The sequence below is a fragment of the Argopecten irradians genome, chromosome 5 (assembly GCF_041381155.1).
Source record: "Argopecten irradians isolate NY chromosome 5, Ai_NY, whole genome shotgun sequence".
NCBI lineage: Eukaryota > Metazoa > Mollusca > Bivalvia > Pectinida > Pectinidae > Argopecten > Argopecten irradians.
The window spans coordinates 13,013,928-13,031,533 of NC_091138.1; the positions used below are offsets into that span (position 1 = coordinate 13,013,928).

Below are 17,606 nucleotides of genomic sequence, written 5' to 3' on the forward strand. Positions count from 1 at the left end.
CTGTAACTTTCAACTAGAGCATTTTTTCTAATTTATTTTATTTTGGATAAATATTATGAAGATTAATTTTTATTTGTTTAAATAAAGAGTGTAAATAATAATTTTTACCGACGTGTTTTCATTTTTCCTTGAGTGCGGAACATTCACGCCATCAAACAATCGGAACCACGGAATCCCGAAACCACATTGGAGAAATGAATGTTTGCATGTGCACTTTCTTGGTATATGATCGAATAACAGATACGCGATTTATGCCCTGATTATGAATGCTAAACAGTTATTCATCGTCATTTTGGCAATATCAGCTGTGTCGAGTGAGAAAAAACCTCATCAGGTGAATGTCACGAATGTTGTTAGTTGAAATTCTACTGTTATTTTCTTGTGTTTCATCATCTAAAGCAAAAATGAAAACAGCTTTATATGTACGCTTCTGTTATGGCAATTTTGTGAAAAGGATTGTTATTTAATATTTTATCATTATAGCTGTTAAAAGTGTTTAAACCCTGAACACGATACTCCAGGACGTTTCGGCACTACTCTAAATAAGTTGTAAAAGATGTAATTATCCCAAAAGGCACCCCTGCAGCCATGTCTCTCAAACCACCTATATATTTCCTTTGTGACGTTGGAAGACATTTTGCAAAAGGTTCAAATACATTTTGAAATTTTCAAACAATATCATAATAAAATCCAGCTACGACACTATATCAATAAAAGACCATGTGTTAATTATGTAGAGAAGATGTAGGGACACTACCTTATTGAGCTACCTTGTCACCAATTATCGGCCCGTTCCAATCCGTCTATATTCCTCCCTTCAGTGTTCAATCTACGATTATTTTCCATGGGTCCTTTTTAATGGTTTTTGTGAAAACAATGGGTCCCACAGTGTTATAGACACCCAGTCCCAGAAATTTCATGGGTCCTTTTAAAATTCTGTGTGTCCATCCAGGACTCGAGAGGCGCACGTAGATTTATCACTGTCCCTTCTGTCTCCAAGACTTCTCCCTCAATTGAAGACACAGCGTCTCGTAATATCAATTACGGTTTTGATATATCAATTCAACTTTCGTTGATATGATCTCATCACATGAAAATATGTTACCCTTTTACATTCTGGAACATGCTTATTATTGAATCATTTACACTCATTTTGGTGAGACGTCATGTTTAAAAGTACCATATTTGACCTAAAGAGGTTGCCTGCTATAATAAGGGCGCCCCTGCCATTTTTCTTAAAAAAATAAAATGCTGCATTGTCCAGATATCTTGTTTAATTTTTTAAAATAAACCACACACTTACCTTTTTTTAGAATTTTATTTCCTATCCAATTTACAGAATAAAATAACAGCCCCATATATATACGATATTAGTTTGAATGTCAATGACCTGGACTGGCACAGTCGTAGTAGTCGTCAGCCATATCATCCATAATCACTGTTAGAGACGCTGCTTTCAGATAGCTCAATGTTAACATTGTACACATTCATAAACTGCTTGAGCAGCATCAACATGACTTGATTAAAACCTTCAAACATTGGTTCATCGGGACAGCTGACAGGTTGACACATTCCCTTTCACTCCATTATTCTGTCTAGAAAACATGGTCAATGTGCTAGAAAACGGCACTTGGAGACCTCGGCACTTGGGCTTGGAGTCACTTCGGCACTTTTCTGAGGTCACCTCGGCACTTTTGTCAGATATCTCGGCACTTGTCGGTTTGACATTTTGTCAACAGTATATAAAGTTTCACTTATAAGTCCTTGATAAATAAAATATCCCTTCGTATGTATATGCTTCTGTAGTTATACATGTTGACAGAATACGAACATAAATTGAAAAAAAATAAGATTGATTACAATTTGCGGCACTTGTTTATTTTGAGTTACACAAATATATGTAAATACATGTACAAGAATATTGAATAATTCTTAATTTTTTTATTCTAAGCAACGTTGTTTCATAAACACATACGTACCGTAGTCTGGTACAAAAATAATGTAGTTAAGTTTTCTCTGTTCATAATTCACATTTTACGTTTATATCATATGAAGATCGTCAGTTGTCTCTCATATCATAGAATAATTACGGCAATAAAATCTTTATAAACTAGCTGCCAGTGTTTAATGGTAAAAGATGCATGGAATGTGTTATGCTGTCGACAGACTTTTGAAGCGTGTAGGAACTAAAAAAATATTGTCTAAATCGCGATCCCGTAAGAGAATGCAAAATGCTTCAATTTCTTAATTTCAGCGTTTTTAAAATAAATAGAGTAGACTATTCATAACTGGAATATTTGCAGCATATTGAAAATCGTATCGCTATAAGATTATCATGCTTATACCAACAACAAGATTAAAGCGCAGTGTATTTGACACGGACACGTGCAATTTTATGTAATAAATCTTTCACTGAAGTATGGCTTTTGCGGGTATAATTGACAAGCACGCGACTACAGAGGCCCCGCCCCTACCATATCATTGGCTACTAGCCTCGATGTTCACGTGTCAGTCAATTATAATTACCAACTGATTGACGAGGCGTGTTCCTTATATTGGTTACTGAATCTGTGCTCCAGACGAAATACGCTCAGATTTATTTCTGTAACCAAAAGGAAGCATATGATATGCAATATGTTGCTATAAATAAATCTTTAGTTATGTTTTGCAATCATGTCCATTTACGTTGGACTGTCCTTGTATTTTGGCATACCGGTAACCAGAAATAAATACCATCTACTTAAATTTGATGTATATTTTTTCGTTACAAAATTTCCAATTATTAGTTCACAATAAAATTTGTTACGTAAATTGGGCCTTTAACACGGTTGAAATCAATTCTTTACATTTGCTTTTAATTGTACAGTGGAACCTCCCGAAACCGATCATGGTCGGTGCATATCATATCGGCCGGTTTAGAGAGGGTTCGGTTTGGAGAAGTGAACCGAATACCGATCATCACGATCCCGATTTAATCGATCGGTAGTCGTTTTTTTACACTAATGCACCGCATGTATGCCTAGTGTTCGTTAAAACCAACCGATATTGATTAATGCGAATGTTATCACAAAAGAGAGAATCATACGTCTAAAAGGAATGGATTACTTGACTTTGTTACCGCTTATAAACGTAGTTTAGTTATTTAGTTGCGTGAATGTTCTTGGGGATGTTCTCGTCTGCAACCTACATACATACGACCGATCGCTTCCGGTTACGTCAAGAATCAAATTATATGGTCAGTCGATGCCGGTCATTATATGACATAGTCATATCCTAAAACAATACATGGCTTCGGCTTCTTCATACAGATAATTTACGTTATCCAACAACTTTACATATGTAAATTTAAAAAAAAAACGTGTGATTTGAATACGAAACTTTCTCTTTATTACTAGCTCTGCTTGTTTTCCTACAGTAAACAAACCGCGTGCACGTGGTAGACCTTCGTTATATATCTAAACAATAGACATGATTAAATAATTACACCACCATATCGGGTATAATTACCGTGTACCTATAGCCTTCACGTCTGTATACATGCCCCAGGACATGGCATGCAACAACTATGGTCCAGGTACGTGTGTATTTCACGGTCGGTTGATCAGACCCCAATGCAATCTATCGGTGTCGCTCAGGTAAGGCCGGTTTTCAGAAGTGTATTTTAGTTACATTTGACTATTCCGATCTCAAAATCGGTCCGGTATTCGGAATTGGGAGGGATCGGTTTTGGGAAGTTTTATATACTATTAATAAAGAGGAATTCATTCCGTACATGACATCCATGTTTGGTTTCTAGAGGTGATCGGTTTTGAGAAGGTTCGGTTTTGGGAGGTTCCACTGTAATATCGAATTTCCCAACATTTTACTATATTTCATGCATTTTAACATATTTTAGTTGATTGTCACCAGTTCGTTTTTTAACCAAATTACTTGTGATCGTAGAAATAATATTAGCAGATTCCGTAATAATTGAATGTATAATTTTCCGTGGCCTTATTCAAGAGATATTTATGTTACATGCATTTTTATCGCCAGCGGAACTTGATATTGACGTCAAAGTTCTGTTACACTGTATTTTGATCGTCTATTCACATATGAAAGGGCACTTATATTACCGCGGAATTTATGGAAAATTCTTGAAAAACGAACCGTGAAATTCGATCGAAAAATAGTCAAAATGCATTAAATATTATATATAAGTAAAATATCAATAATATATTAAAACGTTTAAATGCTAATAAATTAGAAATATAATTGTTCCACAATTATTGTATCATGACTGAAATATAAATATAACAACTTTAATCGGTCGTCACTGCTGTGCATCTGACACAAACAGTTTCATAAATTCGGAGAAAATTATAGGAAGGAAAGTAAATATTTCTCGTACAGCGATAGACTTTATAATATTTCAAAAAACTAAGTGCCGAATTCTCTTCAAAAAGTGCCGAACATTCCAAATGCCGAAAATAAAAGTGCCGAGATTACCAAGTGCCGAATATCAAAGTGCCGAGGTGACCAAGTGCCGAGGTCTCCAAGTGCCGAGACGTCTATGATTCCTAGAAAATATCAAAGGATTTTTGCTAGGAAACTGTATCACTATAGCCCAATTCAAAGTCTGCGACAGTTCCCTTTGGCTATAGTCTGTTCCAAATAACTTAAGAAATAATTATTTTAATAAGGGCGCCCCCATCACCAGTTACCCGCTCCCTGTGCCCTCTTTAGGTCAAATACTGTATGTACAGTATCACTGTGGAGAAGGTTAAGGGAATTCAGGGGTGCACAGGAGGTGCGTACCTCTGACTTTGCTGGTGCTGAGGCGGCATTGGGGGGGGGAGCTCGGAAGCGAATATGGCCGACGGTAGTTGTTTACATTTTTCAATGCCATCATAGACACATACATTGAGAGGAAAATTCAATACCAACAATTTTTGCAAGTAGAGTGATTTCCATTCTACCGATGAGATGTGTTGATTGAAGCCAAGGATGCACGATTAGTTCAAGCTAAGCCACATATCATGCGAGTAGGGGCATGGGGTGATTTGTTTACATTTTTCGCTGTCAAAATACAGAGCATGCGGTGGTATTACGTACTTAACACTGTGTATAAAGATACATAATTGATGTTAGATGTTTGTAGATTAATTTGTAAAGAAATTTTAGATGTAAACAACTACCGTCAGCCATTTTCTTGCTTTGAGCTCCCCCCAATGCCGCCTCAGCGCCCCCTAAGTCAAAGGTACACACCTCCTGCGCACCCTGATTCCATTTACCTTCTCCACAGTGAGTATGCCAAGGGCTGGATTCTGGTACTTGATACCAATAAAGTATCGTTACAGTACTTGTTTAAAAAAATATGGGTACATACCGGTTTTAAAATGTACACTAATTGGTGTTTGAAAAAATAAACTGGTGATATTATAAGGAAATCCAAGAAAGTGACTAAATGAAGGAGACAGATATTGTGTATAAGAACATGAACTTTTGTTATGATTCATAATGAGAAATGCATTGTCTGCACAACAATTTATATCTTCCTTATTTCCTTATAAATTACAATGTTAAAGCAAACATTTATGAAATATTTCAGACAATCAATATACCTTGGTATGTCTTAAGAAGTATCAATACCGGTATCTCTTAAATATCGGTATGGTTTCATTGGTAATGGTATGGTATCATACCGTTTTATTCTTAACAGTATATCCAACCCTAAGTACCAGGTATGCCCTTTCTGATTATCCAAGAATTATGGATGGTTAATTGATAGATTACCTTTTGATGACTTTCCTAGATGAATCCTCATCTCCAGTTCAATGTTAAATACCACAAATAGAACGTATTATTCAAGACCATACAATTATGTAAATACTTTTCAGTGTATGGTGACTACATCAATTACATTTTTTCAAGTGATTGTCACACCGTCTTCACTAATGCCATATTGAAATTATTGATTTATTTTCAGGTTCCAAATTCCTTGACCGCCCCTGACTCTGTCCTGTTTGTGTCCACCTTGATTGGTAACTTCCATGCTGTCAGTAAAGTCACCGGGAAAGTGTTATGGACTTTACGTGAAGGTGTGTAGTCCTCAATGAAAACATATAATGATAGTTTATAATTATTTTTTTTCATGTGGTATATCTCCATCTACGGTTGGAACAGAATATTGACACAAGTCTTTTAAGCATTGAACGTCTTTATAAAGTTGCATGGTTGGCATTCATTTTGGCTTATATTTACATTTAGTAACAATTTTATGATGAAATTCCAAAGGATTTTGCGTCTATAATGAATCATTATCTTCATGGATGGAACAGCCATTTGAACAGTTGTGTTCCATGATCGTTAGCACGACAATTGTGACATCACAATGATAATGACGTCATAATAAGCACTTGAAGTTCATAGACTTAATGAATGCAAACTGCGCTTAGTAAAGTTACATAGTGGGACTGCATTGAAAATGTAAATATTACTGCAGTAACTATTGAGAGGAGTATCTTCTACTTTGTTTATTTTACTTTTGGATGGCTTGGTCGTCTTATTATCTTCAAGATTATTTTTCATCAAGAGAATTAGATTTAGAGCTTGAGTACTTGATAACAGGGTGGACTGCCTTGGAAATTTGACAATCTTTTTTGTCTACTTTGTTGAAATTACTTTCTTATCCCAGAATAACTATTTTTACATGTGTAGTAATATATATCACATAATAGCAAAACATATTTCAAATTGCATATAATTATATCAATTTTAAGCCATGAAACAGTTTTAACCTTGTTTAATCTTGTATGAAATTGAGCAATGTACAATATTTATTTTATTACAGATCCAGTTATTAAGGTTCCATCTGGAGTAGCAGCTGGGTAATATTTTTGTCGTTTAATTGATTGATTAAAATAATTTGATTATGTTAATTGAACTCCTATGTAACATGAACAAATTTACAAGTTGTAGAACTACAAAATTTCATACAGAAAATAACCATATTAATTAGAGTTAGATTATTATTTGAGATATTTAATTTTCTGCTTAAGTGTAAGCTGTGATAACAAAATGATTTTCATCTATCAAATTTTTATTTTCCAGGAAATTGACTTTTCTTCCTGATCCAAAGGATGGAAGTCTGTATGCTTTGAGTGATGGCATGGAAAGAATTAAAAAGCTGCCCTTCACTATACCCCAGCTTGTTACTGCCTCTCCATGTAAAAGCAATGAAGGAATCTTATACACAGGTAAAAATGCTGTTATGGTTTAACATTAACTTAGTAGACATAAATTTCGTCATTTTTTTCTGTCATAAAACCTTGATTTTAACAAAGGTTGCTAATTTCTTATTTCCCTGATAAAGGCATAAACAGATAATTTATTATTCTGGATTAACACAAAACCATATTGTCATGAGATGCCCCTGTCCTCATCACAGGCCACAAGAAAGACACATGGATTGCAGTTGATGCAGTAACAGGACAGAAGATACAGACTTTATCTATGGATGGTACTCGTAAAGTCTGTCCTTCAAAGGCAGAGAATATCATCTACATTGGCAGAACTGGTAAGATGTTTAATCACTCAGTTTTCTGTTTATTCTAAAAAAACTTTTCATGTTTGTTTGTGTCAGTTTCAATGTGCGATAAAACCACTTCTAAAATAGAATTTTGGCATCAGTTGTATAAGATTTCATAGTTATATCTATGGACAGTTTTTGCATTTAGATTAGTTTGCGAATTGTATCTAGGTACATTGTGCTAGGAAAGATACCTCACAGATTACGTAAGATAGTTCAGTTGCACATAGTCTATATGGAATATCAATCCTATAGTATCTGCTCTTGTTGGTGTAAGTATTGATTGATACCTCATATGTTTGTGGGCGTAACATCAAATTTTCAGATATAATGCCTGCACTATAGTACTTACCCCCAAGTGCAGGTGATTATGTACTGTATTGGAGACACAGAATACTGATGTATGTATTATTGTTGTGCAGCAATATTCTTGCTATAAGAAATTCTTCTTTTTGTGCTATTTCAGAGTATACCATTACAATGTTTGATGCAAAAACTGGAACCAAAAGGTAAGAAATACAAGCTTGATGTCAGTTGTGATATTTTTTGTGAGTGTGTCCATATGGAGTGAATTATTATGTCTGATTTCCATACATGACTTGCTAAAAAAGATGTAATTGATTGTTTTAAAAGAAAGTTCAGTTGGCTATTGATTGTTTTAAAAGAAAGTTCAGTTGGCTAGAAATATATGTTACAATTTGTATATAAATTGCTCATGATCACTTGAAATCAAAATTCAAGACTATAGGGAAATAAATACCTATTAGTATGTGTCATTGAATGTGATATTTACAACTATATATATTGATCTCTAGATTAATGTAATTACTCTAGAGATCAATAATGTAAATTAAAGTACCGGTATCGTTGTAATTGAAATATTCAATGTTATTTCTACCCACATTTTTTAACTAAATGAAAATGAGATATAATTTAGAACTAAACTTAAATGATGTCTTCAGCACAGATTTCTTTTCTCTCGTGTTTCAGATGGAATGCCACGTTTATGGACTATTCATCACATGTTGCCAAAGATTCTTTAGACTATGGTAATTTTCTATAAAATTATCACCATTTTTATGTTGTCAGTCCAAAATTTATTAATCACAAATTAAAAGGTTTTAACTTCCTTGAGACTTTTAAATAAACCAAATGCCAATGAGAATACTTATGAATTAAGTTTTGAAATAGACATTTGAAAAGGAAAGGTTGATATATTGAAGCAAATAAACATCCAGGAGAAAGAAAGCTAAGGCATATACAGTGTATACATTTTGTATTATACATGCATTGTAAGGTTACTACTGTCAGGTAACAAGAGAAATATTTATAAGGGAAGTATTCATCACAATATGTTTAATACTTTTAACATTTATTCATTGTTTTTTGCATTGATGACTTATCATTATGTGATGAGATATATCCAGAAAAGAAAAATTTTGCACCATGAATTCAAACTTTTTTTTATGCAAGGCTTAACTGAAATGACTGTTGCTTTCCCTTTTCAGAGTTAAAGCACTTCACAGCCAGTTCTGATGGTATGACTGTCACTCTAGACAGCAAATCAGGTAGGATGTGCCACTGAATAGCTTTACATTTAAATATGAGTGTTAAGCTTGATTTTGATTAAATGATACATGGAGTTTGAATCCCCTTGCAATTAAGTTTGCCAACAGAACCTGTAAAATTTAAAATGTTTTATTAAGATTTAAAGTGGTGAAGTCTATGTATATCATACACAGTCAAACTTTGTTCACTCAAATCTTGAGTTATCTCGGCATACTTTAATAATTTTATAATATACAGAGTAGATTCTGGTTAAAACCAAGAAAAGACTTTAAATCAAGCAGGGTCTTCAAGTTCAACTGTAAATCAGGTATTTTTGGGTAATATCACATATCTGATTTATCTTAATCAATGTTCTAATATATGTTGATAATTGTGGAAGACGATCAACATGTATCTATTACAGGTGAAGTACAATGGTACATGGATTACGACTCACCTGTGGTTGCCATGTACACTATGAACCAAGATGGCGGACTACAGAAGGTACCCTTCATGAGCTTTGCTCCTGAAACACTAGAACATCTCACAGGACAGCTTTCATCAAATCACTGGAGACATAAATTTCTGGAACACGGGCAGAAGAAATTTTTCTAGTATGATATATTTCTTTAATTTCTGAACTCCTTTTGTAACAGAATATAATTCCCATATGATACATTTCTGGTAACTTTTCTTGTAACATAATATAATTTTGTATGATACATTTCATGTACTATCTAACGTTGTAACATAGCTCATGCTTTATTAATGACTTTTCTCCTGTGGATCAAACCTAGATTTGTGGTTTTCTAGTCAAACACCTTGACTTAAGATTAGAACTAATTATAAAAGAAAACTCTGGCTAAAAGTGTATTACAGCGAGTGTTTACTGGCATCGCACGCTGTATTTTGATTCATTAATGAGTAAAGTTTATTAAGTTATTAAAGATTATTTCTTGGAGGCAGTAAAAAGGTTTGTATACTTAATACTGATGTGAGTTACTTTAAATAAATGGGAATGGCTGTGGTAAAGGATTTGATTATAACGATACACATTATCACTAATTATTGTAAACTTTTTAAATTTCAGTCCCACTTTGTATGTAGGTGAATATGAGCATGGCTACTTTGCTCTAACATCGCTTGTGGATGAAAAGACTGTTACAATTGCAGTAAGTTTATTTACTCAGAAAGCTGTATTGATGGAAAGCTACGTTGAAAAAAAAAATCATTTTAGAATAAAGCAATTTGGAGCTTATTATGAAAAAAGTGTAATTTGTATATATAATGATAAAAGGTTGAAAGTATCTGAAGATAAGTAGTTTAAAATATGAAACATTCATTGAAACATTGAAATTGCAGAGTTTAAATAACTTTTTTATTACATATACCTGGTAAATTGAAATTGCCAACTTTGGACAAAGTGAAAGACTTTTTTTCATTTGTTCAGCCAAAGGAGAAAGGTCTACTTCTGCTTGAAGGCCCCACTATAGAAAATAACATGCATGAACAAAGGATAAAGGCCTCAACTATTCGTCGTGGAGGACCAATTCTTATGTTAGGTAAGAATTTCAGACCGCTAATCAGAGAGTACTATGATAGCTGCATTACATAAATATTGTTTTATTTTCTAAATATAAATTTCCTCTGGTTGAAGTTTGGATTTTTTATTTTGTTGACTGCAAAATCCTAAGGCCAATTCATTCATGTGGGAAAAAAGATGATTTGTCAATTTTCATGCATAAATGTTTCAGGTATAAATGAGGATAAATATGCAAATTACAATACAGGTCCTAAATAGCAAAGCTTGCCTAGTAGCAACCTATAGCTATTAGACAGTAAATTAATGTAGTCATTATTTAATAGTCAAGATGAATTTTACAGTTATTGTTGTACTTTCAACAATGATAAAATAACACTCTTAGAATTATAGTTAATAGGTATTATAATACTATATAATAGGAGTTTGTTAAGGTTAACAAATGAAATAACCATTTTAATTTGTTCATTGATAAACAATCAGATAAAACGATTATTTCATTCATAATTTCATTGACAATACAAAGGGGAGGTGATGTATAATATTAAATAATCTATTTTAAGAAATACTCGGTCAAAACTTTAAAATAGATATGACTATTACTATGACTGTTGTGGTTGGTTTGGAGATATATAATGATGCATACTTCAATTTACGCTTGTGTCAAATATCAGAATTTTTGATTCACTCTGATTTTACATTGTCCTTACACTACAGGTTACCATGAAGTCCCAGATAAGTCTAACTCGAGGATCTCGCCAGCTTTCCAGATCACCAATGATAGAGAGGAGGGAGACGAAGACATCAGAGTAATCCCTGCCCCTCCTAAAGTAGACCCCTCTACCACCAACAACAGTACAGACCTAGACACCAGTCTACTCGCCCAGTACCTCCCCTCAGACATCAAGTTCCTCGTCACTGTCAGCCTGTTAGTTATCACGATACTCGCCATCTTCTACTATTTCCCAAAGGTAAATGCCTGGCTAAATATGAAACCAAAATAAATACTTGTGTCAGTATTTTGGATCTATGAATGTTATTTTTTTTATGTGCACTATATGAATTGATGTAGCATACCTGACGCTTACATTCTAGGTTTTGAACCACACGTTCTAATTTGCATTTTATACATGGAAAGACACATAAATTGGAGATAAACTATTATCAAATTAGATTGTTACCTCTGCAATAGCTCGGATTTTAAGTGATACAAAACAGTTACATATACATGTACCTCATCATTCGAGAGTGGCTTACTTCATTTGACTTTGAAATTTTCTTCCCTGTTCCATTAAAAGTTCAAGTACAGTCAAACCTGCTCTAACGACCGCCTGTATATAACGACTGCCTCTCTATAATGACCGGTTTTTATACTCCCCGTGCATTTTTACTATATAATGGCACTGTGCATAACGACCAACTGTCTAATTATGTGGCTAACGACTGGTAATTTTAGCCCCGTCAAAGTTGTATAACGACCGGTCACTGAGATTGACTTTTTGAGTACCGAGTACTTTGCGTGTAGTAGCGTATCTTTGACCTACTTCCGGTAACTAACTCCCTTAGAAAGCAAATGACAGCCATTACTGAAGTCCTAGCTATGAATTTTTTATACAGGACTGTATGGTTCATAACCTAGCGGTTGTAACATTTGAGGTACAAATATGTTTGCCGACTTGAAGATGGAAGTTTTAACGACCGTTTATGCCTTTCAAAGACTGAAATTATGTTTGGTCCCGAACGCCATGTGCATGAAAAGATCACTCTTAAAGCGTGATTTTGAAGCCATAACTAGGATAATACAGTAGGCAAAATAAAACATGCCGATTTATTTAATGTGTTCTGTTATTCATTGTTGATAATTAGTATTGTAATACTACTAAGAAATGGCCTGTACTTAACGTATATCAAGTTAGGCCTATAAATTTATGTTCGATTTCTTTACGATTATAGAGTCAGTCGGATTATCGCCCGATTAATCCGGATATTCTTGATGTGTTTATAAAAAAAATACGGTCCCATCACTTGGTAGAAATGCTACTGAAAGTTAATATGTGTACATGCATTGTGATTTTAATAGTTTTGAAGCTATATATTGTGAGAAAACGCCTCCAAATAGATCTTTCACCTCCCGAGATTAATTCGTCAAAACTGGTTACATGGCAACATTACATATGACTTGCAAGTGAGAAAGTGTTGTACAAAATATTACACGCATACATTGTCCGAAATTAATCTTGGACAGATAATTCCAGGCCATGTCAGGTCAGTAATCAGGTGATTATTTTGTTCATACCTATACTACTAGTGTGCATCAAAACAAGTTGATTGTGTTATGATGAAATTTCTGCTTGAGAATTGCTTCTGCTTGTAATTGAGAGCCCCATCCAAACATTAAAAAATAAAACGAACACAAATCATGGAAATATATTGACACAATTAGTTTTTAAACAAGGCATGGTATATCCAATAGCAGGATAGTTTTGCATAAATATACTTCTGTTTTATTTACTGACTCGCTGGTTGGCACAAAAGCCCCAACCTGTCTATAAAGGCAACCTGTCTATAGTGACTGTTTTTCTGTCTCCCCTTCAGTGGTCGTTATAGACAGGTTTTACTGTATCAATTTTAGAAATATATCATAAATATTGTTAGCTTTGCAATCCCGATATCATAGATATTATAGTAGACTACAGTTGCTACATTACATCTTGTGGTGTATATAAAATTATTAACATAATATCTACTATTGTGTACTGTCATAGACGTTATTTAAATACTGTACCATTGTAATACTGATTTCCTGCCAATATGGGATTAAAATGGGACTCAATCACGTACCACATGTTACCCGATAACGTTTGTGCGGGACTATTGTTTCTATTGGTGATGGAATGACGTCAAATGGCGTTATCACAAGATAACATCATTTCAGCAGGAAGATTACAAAGAGTTACGCTCCATCATCACTAGTCCTGCACAAACGTTATCAGGTATCACGTGGTATGTGAATCAGTCCCATTCCTTTATTAGTAACACATGTTTTTGTTGTTTTCTAGCAACAAGAGTTGTCTTTGAAGAGAATGTTGAAGGAACACCAGTTGATTGACCAGAACCAAAAGTCTGCTCAAACTTCATTTACTGGCAGTGATACCTCTAAATCTAGCGATAAATATGACAGTAAGTCCTGTTCCAAATAGGCATGATTGATAATTTAAGTGAAGTAGAGATGCTTTGAAGTTGCTGTTGAAGAAGTAGACAAGTGTAAATGAAGAGAAAGAAATGATCAGATTACTGTAGGTACATAGAATGATTTACAGGTACAAGATATAGGAGATTACTGTAGATACATAGAATGATTTACAGGTACAAGATATAGGAGATTACTGTAGATACAAAGAATGATTTACAGGTACAAGATATAGGAGATAACTGTAGATACATAGAATGATTTACAGATACAAGCTATAGGAGATAACTGTAGATACATAGAATGATTTACAGGTACAAGATATAGGAGATAACTGTAGATACATAGAATGATTTACAGGTACCAGATATAGGAGATTACTGTAGATACATAGAATGATTTACAGGTACAAGATATAGGAGATTACTGTAGATACAAAGAATAATTTACAGGTGCATGATATAGGAGTTTACTGTAGATACATAGAATACTTTATAGGTACAAGATATAGGAAATTAAGTACAATGTATTCAAATTATATTCAGCATTACATAATATGAAAAAAAACAAATAAAAAAGATTATCAAAAATTGGAAAAATTAGTTGTCTAACTATGAATTGAATTAATAAGTATTTACTTACAGGTTTACCCAATGGCCATATAAAGGTTGGAAAGATAGTGTTTGATCCAAAAGATGTTCTCGGTCACGGTTGTGAGGGGACGTTTGTATACAGGTAAATCTTGTCAACTTATTAAGCAGTCATCAATCAAGTTTATACATTACTAGCAGTTATTTTGTCTATCTGAATGAAATCTGCTGTCAATTATACCTTCAGATTATATCCCTGCCATTAAATGGAGAGGGGACAGGCAGGGGCATGTAGTCTTACATGTATCTGTTTCACTCGGTCCCACCTCATCTTTAGTGTTGTGCTTTGATAACAATGTATTAATATGCCAATTACCTTTCCAACTCAAAAAAAAAGTTATTCAAAGACAATCAGAAAATATGTATTGATGGCTTTCGATAAGGTTACAACACCAAACAAATGCCAGATTTCCATTCAAATGAGTATATCTTATAACAGGGGAAGATTTGACAATCGAGATGTTGCAATCAAACGACTGTTACCAGAGTGCTTTACATTTGCTGACCGGGAAGTGGAGCTTCTTAGAGAATCCGATCAGCATCCTAATGTCATCAGATACTTTTCTATGGTAACTTCCTACATCATTTGTTTGAGTATTTTAAGTCTGATAGAAATAATAGCACAAATCAATAGTCTGTGAATATGAGTAGACTCAGTAACTTCAATTTGTTTGTCTCTAGTCCATTAGAAATAATGACAAAAATCAGTAATCCCTCTATATATATAAAACTGATTATCTTTGCCTTACAGAAATGTCTTTATTATACCTATTGGTCAGGAGTACAAAGTCGTTTGCATGTGATGTTTATTGAATCATGTATTAAAGTTGGTACAATGAGTAGTCATAATTAGACAATTAGTATTTTATGAAACAAAGTTGTATGGCTTTGAATCTTTCAAGCACCATTTTATTTTGTTTTGATTTTAAGGAGGCGGACAGCCAGTTTAGATATATAGCCCTGGAATTGTGCGTTGCCACGGTGCAGGATTTTGTGGAGGATCGGTCACATTTATTTTCTAGGATGCTAGATCCCCTGACTCTGCTTTTCCAGGCAATGTCTGGTATAGCACATCTACATTCCCTGGACATAGGTAGGTATATCGGTAACGACATTCCTTATATTACACTGCTGTAGAATACATTAGTAGGCGTTTCCTCAATGGCATTCCTTATGAACTATATTGGAGAAGATGCTGTAAATCATTAAGGTGTGTTAAGATAATAAGTTTTTGAAGAAGAAAAAAAAAAGAAAAGAAAAAAAAAACATTGTGCAGTGATGGTTAAAAGGAGAGGTATCTCATTTTATGTTTAGCTTCACAGATGTTCATATCAAATATATAATGTATTGACTAATTACACACGTTTCCGCTTTTGTTTTCAGTCCACAGAGACATCAAGCCTCACAATGTGCTGTTGTCCCAGCCCAATGCTAAGGGAGAAGTGAGGGCCATGATCTCAGACTTTGGCCTGTGTAAAAAGTTAGCAGCTGGTCGAATTTCATTTTCTCGTAGATCTGGGGCAGCTGGTACAGATGGATGGATAGCTCCAGAGATGATGGAGGAGAATAAAAGAGTGGTATGATCGTATTGACATTCAGATGGATATACTATTTTAACAACACAATATATGATTATATTTGGGTTTTATCTATATAACAGTTTTAGGTATTTATTGGTATATGCATCTACCTAATCATGGGAATTTAATTTAGAATAGAACATCTTATACATGAATTTGATATTTGAACTTATAAAGGGAAACTTCAAAATCTGTCAGCTAAAAAAACACAGAATCTATTATATGAAATCGACCAAGAAGATGAACCACAACACACATGAACTTATAGCAAGACGTTGGTTCTTAGATTTTCTCTTTATTGAGTTTTTCTTTTTGTTCACAGATTATATGAAAAGTATCTTTATGAGGCTTGGCTTGAGTAATAGTTATCACCAAAGTCTTATTTTGCCTTAAGTAGGGCCTGTTGTAGCAGTCTGTATAAAATGTTATTTAGGATAATCCAAGTAGGATTTATACACATGCAGTCATTATGAATATTGTAATATCTGGAGTCAATGAATTGGTCCTTCGACAGTTGAAGTGTACCCATGATTCCTGACACAGCCTTATTTTATTTTATTTTTCAGACCTGCAGTGTTGACATATTTTCTGCCGGTTGTGTATTTTTCTATGTACTCACTAAAGGTAAACATCCATTTGGAGACTCATTACGACGACAGGCAAACATCATGGCAGGAGAGCACGCTCTAGACAGTTTACCTGTGTCAGGTTAGTATCATAGGCATAACACACTGTGCAAGACTCATCGGCCAGGGTATATGTATTTATATATCTGGTTATATGTATTTATATAACTGGGTATATGTATTTATATATCTGGGTATATGTATTTACAGTCAAACCTCGATGATTCGAACTTCAATGAATCGAATTTCTCGCTGTATCAAACTTTTTGTCTGGTCCGGAATTTCTTCACTATAAAACATTACTAATTATCCCATGTATGAATCGAAGTTTTATGAATCAAAGTTCTCGATGTATCGAACTTTTTTCATGGGCCATTTGTTATAGAATCATAGGTAACTGACACTCGATGATTCGAATAAAAATTTACCTGTACAGATCAGGTGTTCGCCGATACCCCGCGGCATGCTGTCACACCTAGCTGTCTCGCGACGGCCCTTCGCCGGACAAAAGAGATTATGACAGCTTGTGTTGCTAGCTTGATATCATCAAGATAATTAATATCACTAATCAGACCGATACCCGGTGCTTTGTTTTTACAAGCTGCGTTATTAAATCATTAGTACGGCAAAGATACAGTTAGTCGTTTTTGATGTTCGCCGCCGCCATTGGTAGCGGTTTGTAAAATTTATGGAACGGTAAATAGCGAGCCACATTATTAGTAACTCATACTCAAAACTGTTACATTGCACAATTTTGGCATAAATACTGGAGCAAATCGATCATTCTAAATCAAAGTATTTTGTAGGTGTTGTAGTGCTTTCGGTTTCTCCTTTTTAGTTTCGTTTTTACAACGTGTTTTCGTTTTTATAGTCATTCCGTAATATTAACCATCGCTTAAATA

General features: G+C 34.1%; 1 protein-coding gene across 1 annotated transcript in view; it reads left to right on the forward strand.

The window, feature by feature from the left end:
• Nucleotides 1-141: 141 nt before the first annotated feature.
• Nucleotides 142-17,606, forward strand: part of LOC138322907 (serine/threonine-protein kinase/endoribonuclease IRE1-like) — a 28,266-nt gene continuing 10,801 nt past the window's right edge. Inside the window, exons 1-18 of the mRNA XM_069267125.1 lie at nt 142-334; nt 5,969-6,080; nt 6,833-6,869; nt 7,093-7,238; nt 7,430-7,558; nt 8,037-8,079; nt 8,561-8,619; nt 9,079-9,138; nt 9,543-9,732; nt 10,209-10,290; nt 10,569-10,680; nt 11,376-11,629; nt 13,718-13,838; nt 14,493-14,583; nt 14,938-15,067; nt 15,429-15,591; nt 15,882-16,075; nt 16,645-16,786. Coding sequence (XP_069123226.1) covers nt 263-334; nt 5,969-6,080; nt 6,833-6,869; nt 7,093-7,238; nt 7,430-7,558; nt 8,037-8,079; nt 8,561-8,619; nt 9,079-9,138; nt 9,543-9,732; nt 10,209-10,290; nt 10,569-10,680; nt 11,376-11,629; nt 13,718-13,838; nt 14,493-14,583; nt 14,938-15,067; nt 15,429-15,591; nt 15,882-16,075; nt 16,645-16,786 — 2,137 coding nt within the window. The 5' untranslated portion in view covers nt 142-262. The remainder of the gene's footprint in view (nt 335-5,968; nt 6,081-6,832; nt 6,870-7,092; nt 7,239-7,429; nt 7,559-8,036; nt 8,080-8,560; nt 8,620-9,078; nt 9,139-9,542; nt 9,733-10,208; nt 10,291-10,568; nt 10,681-11,375; nt 11,630-13,717; nt 13,839-14,492; nt 14,584-14,937; nt 15,068-15,428; nt 15,592-15,881; nt 16,076-16,644; nt 16,787-17,606) is intronic.